Source organism: Epinephelus moara, chromosome 20 (genome assembly GCF_006386435.1).
Source record: "Epinephelus moara isolate mb chromosome 20, YSFRI_EMoa_1.0, whole genome shotgun sequence".
In the NCBI taxonomy this organism is placed as follows: domain Eukaryota; kingdom Metazoa; phylum Chordata; class Actinopteri; order Perciformes; family Serranidae; genus Epinephelus; species Epinephelus moara.
In genome coordinates this window covers 26,603,569-26,613,440 of record NC_065525.1, presented here as the reverse complement: position 1 = coordinate 26,613,440, position 9,872 = coordinate 26,603,569, and the positions used below count along the sequence as shown (strand labels likewise).

The 9,872-nt window shown below is 41.7% G+C and overlaps 1 protein-coding gene across 1 annotated transcript; it reads right to left on the bottom strand.

The window, feature by feature from the left end:
- Window positions 1-2: 2 nt before the first annotated feature.
- Window positions 3-4,254, bottom strand: islr2 (immunoglobulin superfamily containing leucine-rich repeat 2). The gene is made up of 2 exons (XM_050074159.1): window positions 3,959-4,254; window positions 3-3,237 (listed from the first exon to the last, which is right to left on the bottom strand). The coding sequence occupies exon 2, from the start codon at window positions 3,226-3,228 to the stop codon at window positions 1,084-1,086; it is 2,145 nt and encodes a 714-aa protein (XP_049930116.1). The 5' UTR covers window positions 3,229-3,237; window positions 3,959-4,254; the 3' UTR covers window positions 3-1,083.
- Between the last annotated feature and the right edge of the window lie 5,618 nt (window positions 4,255-9,872).

The window sequence follows — 9,872 nt, the reverse complement described above, 5'->3', positions numbered from 1 at the left end:
CTGCATATATGTTTCATGTTTTATTAATTCCACTTACATAAAATGATATCAAAAAATCTGGAAAGGTCACGGCTTTTGTTTTTCGTTTCGTTTTACAACAGTTCACAAAAACTCACTATATGCATCCAATTACAAGACAGTCAGTGCGCCCTTTTTGTCGAGGCTTCATAGAAACTTACCGTCGTTAAAAAAAGAGAGAATAATTTTAAATTCACGTGGCTTTACATCACAGGTTGACAGTAACATCTAAAGTCCTCTAGACTACACTAAGAAAAACCACACAAGGAAATACGTGTGACATGCCATGGACACGTTCATTGTAAAAAGCGAAGAATATAGCAAGCACCCGTTGATTAAGAGGTTAAAGTCGCACATTTTTTTTAAAGCCTTACATTACGTTAAACAACATTTTGTTGGTAAATAACCTGGGGTTTCCCGTTAAGCACAACACAGCTGAAGGTTAAATGTCCCTTTCGGACTCACAGGACAGCGGGCAGGTCAGCACCGGAATCAAAATCAGCATCTTGAATTAAATATCCAAATCTGCGACACCTGAGGAGATGGACGCATCCTCATCCTGACGCAGACGCACACTGATCAGAAGTGCAATCGGTCCCTGATGTAGGTTTATTTTAAATGGCTTTAAAACATATGGCACTTTTTTTTGCTTGTGTTTTGTGATCTCTTACATTTTTAATATCGTTTTCAGTTGCGCGGCGAGCTCCGTTTGCGCAATTTACGCCCCGTGCCCATCTGTGTCTGTCCTGCAGAAAGGGAACATTTTGCTGCTTCTTTGTCAGTTTTGTGGTCTTATAAAACTGTAGAAACCTGTGTGCTTGCATTGTAAACTCATGTTGCTTATTTTAACCTTACAGTAGACAACAAATGTCACATGAATCAATTCACAATCTCGAGTGATTGACGGAGTACTTTCTGAGGTAAAACATAAATTAAAGATCCACCTTTTTTTGTATGAGAGGCCATCGTTGTTCACGTGAAGTAATAGTGGGTGAGTTACCTGCTTGAATGTAGGCTACTTTAAAGTAAAATATTTTACAGTGTGCTCGCAGACATCCGCGGAGCTCAGCGGCTTGGCTGCTTGTAGTTGCCGTTGATCTCCTCCGAGATGTTGACTGCCTCTGCACCCAGCGGTAATCTGTCACTGTACTCCGAGCCCACTTCAAACTCCTCCTGGTTGGTTTTGGATGAGGATCCCGGGATGGACTCTGTCACCACGCTCCCATCAGCCTCCCCTTCTCCGTCTCCATCCTCTCCCTCGGCCTCTCCCTCCCCCTCGCCCAACTCGCTGGGGTTAAAGGTTTTCTCTGACTCCACAAAAGACGCCCTGGGATCAAAATCTCCAGTCATTTGTTTCTCCATCTGATCCGGATTCTGAGCCTTCATGATCAGCTTGTAGGTCTTGCCTTGGTATTTGTATAACAAGTGGCAGCAGGTGGCCCCCAGCAAGGGCACAGTGGCCAGGCCCAGGAGGAAGATACTGACAACCACGATGATAAGCAGGGAGGGGATCTTCTTCCTAGTTGTGAAGACGACTTGGACTTGGCAGTCCTGCCCCCCATAGGTGAGACAAAGTGTGTAATTGGTGCCGGGCTGTAAACCATGGAAGCGGTATGCATTAACCCCCTCCTCTATATTGGACCACTGAACCATTGAGTGTCCGTTACCTGTATTTATACAGAGGTAGAGCATGTCCAGGGTGGCTTTACTGGATGAGGACTGGTACAGACCAAAGGCGTCTTTGTTCACTGTCTCCTGGTTTTCAGTGTGACTCAGGTGAAGGTTAGATTTGGTGCTGTGAAGCTGCAGCGGATTCAGCTGCACTTTGGCCTCCGTCTCGGACACTTCTAACGCAATAACACCAAAATCAAAAGTGTACTGCTTCAGGTCATCCAAGCTCAGGTTGAAGGCGTGGTTGGAGATGTACTCACTGCTGTCCCTCACGCCACACTTGCTCGCAAAGGTGGGGTCCTTTGAAGCACCACCGACCTGCTCCGTGTTAAAACCTTTGCCTGATGGACCCCCAGGACCGCCTTTTATCTTTTCATCAGGCTTGGTCAAGTCATTGAGACTGGTTTTGGAGATCTTGGGGTCCGCAGGCTTTTTAACAGACGGACGGATCCTGTCTACTGTAGAATCGGGCTTTGACTCGCTGCCATGTTTTTGGATGGCTGCCATAGCCAGTTTAACACTGCTCTCCTGCTTACCTAAATCATTCACCGCAGAGCAGCTGTAATTTCCATCTTCCTTTTTACTCATCTGAGGGATGATGAGAGAGCCGTTTCTAAAGACAAGGAATCGATTGTTGGTTGTTTTATCATTAATTGGCACATCATTTATCTCTCCAGTAAAGGGCAAGGGGAACAGGTAATTCTGATTTCCTACAGTCACCTCCCAGCTGACCTGTGGTGTTGGGTCCCCTTTTGTCTCACAATTCAAGATGACCATGGAGCCCTCATACAGCTCCGTGCTCTCAATGTCCGGCTGGTAGGTTATTGTGACAGTAGGGGCGTTACAGTCCAGTTTGGGGATCGCTGTAACCATTGTGCCCTTCAGGTGCTCAGGAGTCTCACATGAAATTAACTTTGGCTCGGGGACAGAAATCTTAGTTGTCGTGATCCAATCCCTGAGCCACTCCAGGCTGCAGGAGCATGAGAAGGGGTTGCTAAAAATCTGAAGGTGGGACATGGAGGAGAGAGCACTGAAGGTACCCTGCACAATGGTGGTGAACTTGTTGTTGTTGATGCGCAGGGACCTCAGGTCTTTGAGCGTGGAGAAGGCATCCTTTGGAAGATTCACCATCTCATTATTGTTCATTTTCAGAAGCTGCAGAGCTGTGAGGTTGTGCAGGTCCTCCCATGGAAAGTTCACAATTTTGTTGTAGCTGATGTCCAGGTTGCGGAGCTGGATCAGGGGGGCCAAGGTGTCTGTCTCTATGGTGACTATCTCATTGTGGGCCAGCCAGAGAGAGGTGACTTGGGTGATATTGACGAAGCTTTTACTCTTCAGTAATTTGATCTTATTGGCAGAAAGGCTCACGGTGGTAACATTGGAGGGGAGACCCATGGGTACAACCAGCAGGTCTTTGTAAGCACAGTCGGCAAACTTTTGGGCAAATTTGTCCTGGCAGCTGCAGAGCTCTGGACAACACTGCACAATGCCGACCACAGTAGTCCACAAGGCAAGGAGCTGCAGGAGCCGTCTCGCCATTTTCTGCACCTGCAAACATCAATTACCAGACATTAGCCGAAGGTCAGATCTTTATAAGACATCCACACAGCATCCATTATGTCCATTACACCAGCGGAAATTCACAGTAAAAGCTTTTGCATCTCACATCTACTCAGATATACTGAGTTGGTTATGCTTTTTAAAGGGGCATCTGCTGTTTGATGCAGCTCAAAATTGCATTACAAACTGGAAGTGATAACAACAACAACCTCAGATGAATACTGCTGCAGTCAGGCAATCTGATTTAAAGCATCCCATGCAAAGTTTTCTTTTTGTCTCACTTTAACCAATGCACAAAAACAACATAGATTTGTTGAAAGTTTTGGACATCAGTGCACGTTATAAAAGCATATATGCACATATACAGTGTGTCAGATTGTGCAGCAATTTCAGGGTCAGATGGTCTCCTGCTCTGAGCGCGTTTCCGCAATCCAGTGCGGACAAACAGGCGCTATTTAGGATAATGAAACCTTTTATTTTTGCACTTGATTACAAATACTTTACTTCCAGCAAGAGTTAAATTGCAATATCCCCATTATCAGTTTACATAGAGGTATTGCTTTTGCACTCATGAGCAGATGCCCTTGTGATTCATCAGAGTTGCGATTGACTCACAGGGTGATGTTTTACACCTTAGCTCAGATCTGGATGCTTCTTATATAATCTTTTACCTGCATTTACAGCCCCATTAACTACTGAATCGTCTTACCTGTCCAATGTTAACTTCAATTCCCGTGCGTTATTAATCACTTCCCGGAGTTTACAATCCTCTGAAACAAGTTTAATGGTCGAAAAAACTCGAGTCCTCATATATCGCGGATCCTTTCACATGACTTTCGCAGACAGCGTAGATGAAGGGCGGTGGAGGGATCATTTTTCCCGGTGAGTCGCTGTTGCGGTCCGACGGCGCTTTTTTCCTCTCCGGCGAGTGTGGGATCCACTGCGCGTCCCCGACGCCGCGGAGCGAGAAAAGGAGCCGTGAGCGCGCAGCCTCTCCCATCTCTCCTCACTATTAAAGATACAGAAGCTCCGGGTCCTCCACCCTCAAAGAAAATTCATAATTTAGGATTGGATGTTTAATTTATTACCCCGACCCGAGACTAATCTTTGACCTCATTCGCTTTGACTGCAGCCTATTGTCTTTAATTATAGGACTCAGACTGGAGTTTCCAAACGCACTGACAGGTTTTAAGTTTAGATGTGCTGCGTGTAGCAGACTACAAATAGAAATCCCAGCAGTGCTGCACTGTAAGAATGTATCTTTAATATAATAAAGACACAAAACAAACAATGAGACTGGCAAGAAGCTGAATTCAGAGGAGAAAATCATCACATCATTTGATGACATTTCATCCTCAAAGCATTGAAAATGATTTAAAAACTTTATTGTGTTGCAACCGGAAGTGGCATATAAAGCTAATCAAAACAGCTTTAAGGTAAATCACAAATTAGTTAATCTTATTAACCGGAAATATTTTGAATTGCAAACATTGTCTGTATTTTTTTGTGACTAATCCGCTGTTTTGTTTTATTTGTGACTTTAAGCCAGTCATTCTTAAATGATTATTATTTTACATAATTGTTCCTTAAATGTTTGAGTCATATGGATTAGGGTTAGTATCTGAGGAGACTTGTTTCCTGCTCAAACACTGCCATCGTGTGGTGTGTTGCAGTATGAACGCTGTGTCACTTCAACACACCACTTGGCCATAACAGAGCTAAATGTACAATATTCACCATGAAAACAGTATACGACATGGTTCCTTTTGACATGGTTTTGGTGCTTAATTTTCATATAGTTCATATTTTTGACTCACTACAAGCAAAAGAGGTTCTTAAAGGGGAACACCACCTAAATTAAGAATTCCAATATGTTATTTACAGGGGTTAAGAAAGTTCAATTAATGCACGTGAACATGAGCTACTATCTCTCAAAGCCAGAAACCAGAGAAGTGAGTCTCAAACTTGTGATGTCCTAGGGCAGGGCTGCCTTGGGGCCAGAACCGGCAGGCCAAAGGGTCCAATCCAACCCATGAGATGATTTAAAACACCTAATGTTGATGCACATATGGAAGCTGAGAGGTTTCAGGAGTAATTCAAACAGTGAGCAGATACTTAACGTGAAATGCTGCCTCAGAGGCTTTTCTGCACTGACCAGAATACAGCTCTCTGAAATAAGAATAAATACTTTCTAGTCATAGGCTATTTAAAGATATTGAACATTGTGGAAAATATTGTCAACCAGCGGATTCAGAATAAAAGAATCTGTATCAGACTTCTGTCTTAAAACAGTATTAGTGGAACCCTGCTGCTGCGGCACTGACAAAACCTCAGACTGTAGGGCAGGGGACAACTCAACCTGCTTCTTCAACAGCCTCCACTTCAGTGGAAAATTGTGAAAAACGTCACATGTAATGAAACTGTTGAATTTGCACACACATTGTCTTTCTTCTTCATTTGGTAAATGGATGAACATTTTCAGAATGAAAGAAACATTTGAAGGGGTTGATATTTATAGGTTATTATGCAGTGGTTCCAGTGGTCTGGCCCACTTGAGATCAAAATGGGCTGTATGTGGCTCCTGAACTGAAATGACCTCTGTCACCTCTGTCATAGAGAATAAAGTCTGGAGCAGCTCCATAGACAATGAATGAGATCCTCATTTTATGGACCCACAGAACATTTGTTTGCTTTTTTCTTTATACCCAAATGAGCGTTATTCTATTGCAGTGTTCTCAGTCCTGAAACAGAAAACATTCCCATATACTCAGTTCCATGGGTGCTCTCATTGTCATCCATAATAACTTATAATAATGATAATTGCATTTGTACAGCACTTATCTAAATAAGGGATCCAGACTTTATTCACCTTCTGCATTAATAATTCATAATTATCTATTGGGTGAAATTATTCACCTGTGCAAAAATGTTCAGGACACAGCTTTATCATGCTCATAACTGTACATATTTATGTTTACTTTTATTCTTGTTTATTCTATTGATGTATATAGCCTATTGCAGTTAAATTTCACACTTACAGCCTCAGCACAGTGACAATTTATATTTTGTTTTTAATATTTTAATATCTTAAGTTCTAGTGCTAAACACTGTGGCATAACGCACATTCTGTTTTTTTAGTTTTTATTTTAATGTACATTTTCATTTCTATTATTTTATTGTATTGCTTTATATTTACTTCTTATAATTCTCTATTCTTTCTGTAACAAGTCACAATTTCCCTTCAGGAATCAATAAAGTATTTCTGATTCTGATTCTTTGTTTCAGGGTTAAGTTTAGACCTGGTTAAGTTAAGTTTAGGTCCAGTTTAGGTTAAGACAGTGTTGGGTTTGACAGTCGGTCAACAGCGACCCCTGTTGGCGAAATATCGCAACTACAGACATAATTCTCATATAACAAATCTATATTTACACTTACACATATTAATATTTTTGGGAATGTTGAGAATTTAGATCTACAAATCACACAGATTGAGATAAGTTTATATTTGTTTGTATTTGTTCCACGAATTACTTAACACTAGCAGACTTCCAAGAGGCTTTCCTGTCGAAGAGGAAGAAGAGGAAGACAGGGAGCTGTAAATTGTGGCCCAAGTCCTCTGGGAACCAAGGTCTACGTGGTCTCATATCAGAGCACAGCAGAGGCTCACGGTCACTGTATCTCAGTTTAGACTGCAGTGCGGCGCCATCTAGACTCAGAGATGCTAAGAGAGATCAGCTAAGAGATGTTGATACTCAAAGAACCTCTTACAGGAGGCTGGCAGAAAATTCAGTGATGTGTTGCTACAGTATACAGTGTGAAGTCAAATATATTGTCAGCAGCTCGAGCACAGAGGGTCTGGAATGAATTAAACAAGGTGGTTCAAACAATGAGTCATGCAGACACCACAGGCAAATTACATTAACCACAGATCCATGAAAACATATTTTACATCTCCACCGAACTATGACTAACCTTCTCAGCAGTCTACAGGTCAGACAGTCACTTAACCACAGGAGGCACTGAGCTGTCGGGTCGGGTGTCATGTTATCTGCTTAAGCCAGACACCATGATCTCCATTAAAGTGACCTGACAGTGACACACATGTACAGCGGGTGGGTCATCTGTAATCATGCTGTGTCACACACCGGAAACAAAACAACAGTTCACAGCTGTCAAAAGTCTGTGTTGTAACCTCATATAAAAACAGCTGACACAATTTGTGGTCTTGGTGGAGCTGGACAACACATTTCATGTCATATATATATATCATGTGAAGTCACTGTTGTGTTGAAAGAAATATATTCCTGAACTGAGGATGACATCCCAACATAGTAACAGCAGGGTTTGGTCACACACAAGAGAGTCAACACGCCTAGATGACTGGGCTCCTTCATTTTGGTTCTTACAAGAAGTGGGACCAGGTTGGTGTTTTACAAGTTACAAGGAAGTCTCAAGGAAGTTCTTGCACTTAAGTCCCAAGTCCCAAATCCTGAATATTAAGGTTTGAATCTTAAAGTAGACATAACTAGTCCATACCCATTGGTCGCTTTGTCACCTTCTACCTATGCCAATCCTCAATGCCTATGTGCAGTTTCACATAGACTGACCACGTCAGTGAGTAGAAAAACGTGGGACAGACAGAATGACTGACTGACAGAATGACACACTGACAGTTTCCGTGATTATGTACAGCATACCATACCATGACTTAGTCATACCAATTAGAGTTAAATTTCTCCAGTCACCTTGAGGCGTCCTGTTCTACATATCTACCAAGTTTAGTAAAAATCGATATGGCGGTTAGGCCTAGATAAGAAATTAGCTCTCTAGCGCCCCCGTTTTGTTTGATGGGGTCAATAATGCAGAGGGCCCCTCAGATTATGTGTGGTCATATGCCTACAAAGTTGCGTGGTGATCGGTGAAACCCTTGAGATGTTATACACCTTTATGTGATGAGCCACGCCCTCCACAATATTCATTGCCTTATAGAAGCTCAGTTTTACTAAGTTTTCCAACTTTTGCCAAGAGGGAACTTTAGATATTGGTCCCTAGATTATGTTCACTTATCAGTTTCATGCAGATCGGTCACAAGAGATCGAGTTTAAGTACTTTTCAAAAAATTCAAAATGGCTGAAAATCTATATAAGCGGAAGTTATGGGTTCTTGAGGCAAATTTGTTTCTCAGTGAGGAGAGGCATCTCTGTGCAAAGTTTCATGTCTCATACGGGGTATGAGATATGCCCATTCAAAGTTTGCAATTTCAATCGGTTGCTATAGCGCCCCCTTTGGCCAATTGATGTAATATTGCTTCATTCGCATCCTCCCATGACCCTCTACCACTGTGCCAAATTTCACATGGATTGACGAGGAGAAAAATGTAGAGCAGACACACAGACAGACAGAGTTTTCGTCATTATATAGTAAAATATACTCTTCACTAAATGTAATGTAATTGTACCAACAGATGATAATCAATTTATTCCCCTTCATTTCCTGAATCAACTATCATTAATGCATTTAATTCCCAGCAAGTCCCATTCACATTCACCACCCGATTCACTTTGTTTGAACCAAACCGAGAGCATCCGATCAAATTGCAGCAGAGAACTATGAAGAACGAACAAAATTATAGCAAAGATACTTTTGTACACATGCAAAACTACAAATACACATACAATTAAATACAGATCTTAAAACGCATTCATGATTTTTGTCAATTTAACATCATCTGTGAAGAATGTCTACTTTAGGATTCAGACCTAAAAGTTTAAGAATTGGGACTTGACTTTGGACTTGAGTGCAAAACCTTCCTTGTGACTTCCTTGTCACTTGTTAAATGTCTTCTGGTAAGAACCAAAATAAAGGAGCCCAGTCATTTAGCCGTGTTGGCTCTCTTGTGTGTGACCATACCCTCAGTTTAGGAATAGATTTCTTTCAACACAACAATGACTTCACGATATATACAACATGAAATGGGAGGTGTCCGGCTCAAACAAAGCGGATTTGGGGAATTAAGTGCTGACTTGCTGGGATTTAATAGCATTAATGATAGTCGATTCAGGGAATGAAGGGATATCAATTGATTCATGGCACATTTTTTAATTAAAATACTTTAATTTTTTTTGACTTGGGGGAAGGTATCAGGCATTTTCAAGTCAAAGGGCTCAAGTCCAAGTTAAGTCACGAGTCATTGGTGTTAAAGCCCAAATCCAGTTACAAGGTTATTTTGATTTTGTCAAGTCAAGTCTAAAGTTGTCAGGTCTCTGACTCTATTCCAAGTCAAGTGACTCGAGTCCACACCTCTAGTTCTAAACTCAGTAAAACTAAATACGAGAGAAGTTTATTTCTGTCCAGTGGCAGAAGTTTAAAAGTGTTCAGTGGAAATCAGATTTGACTTTGCCATGTGGTTGTGTAATATGAATATTCATCTAAGATCTGAAAGGACAGAAATATAAACAGGGTGAGACTTCTAACGAAGCTTTCAAACATCAGTTACTGAAAATCTGACAAGGATTTCCCTCCAGATGATTTCCAGAGAGATACGGTGTTTCTTCTGCTTGCGTCAACAAGATGTACTCACTCGTCATTGGCAGGGTTGAGACTTGAGATCCAGGAATAAGACT

What these genes read in the sequence shown, in the direction of transcription:
- islr2 (XM_050074159.1), bottom strand. Translation starts at nt 3,228, where the DNA reads ATGGCGAGACGGCTCCTGCAGCTCCTTGCCTTGTGGACTACTGTGGTC.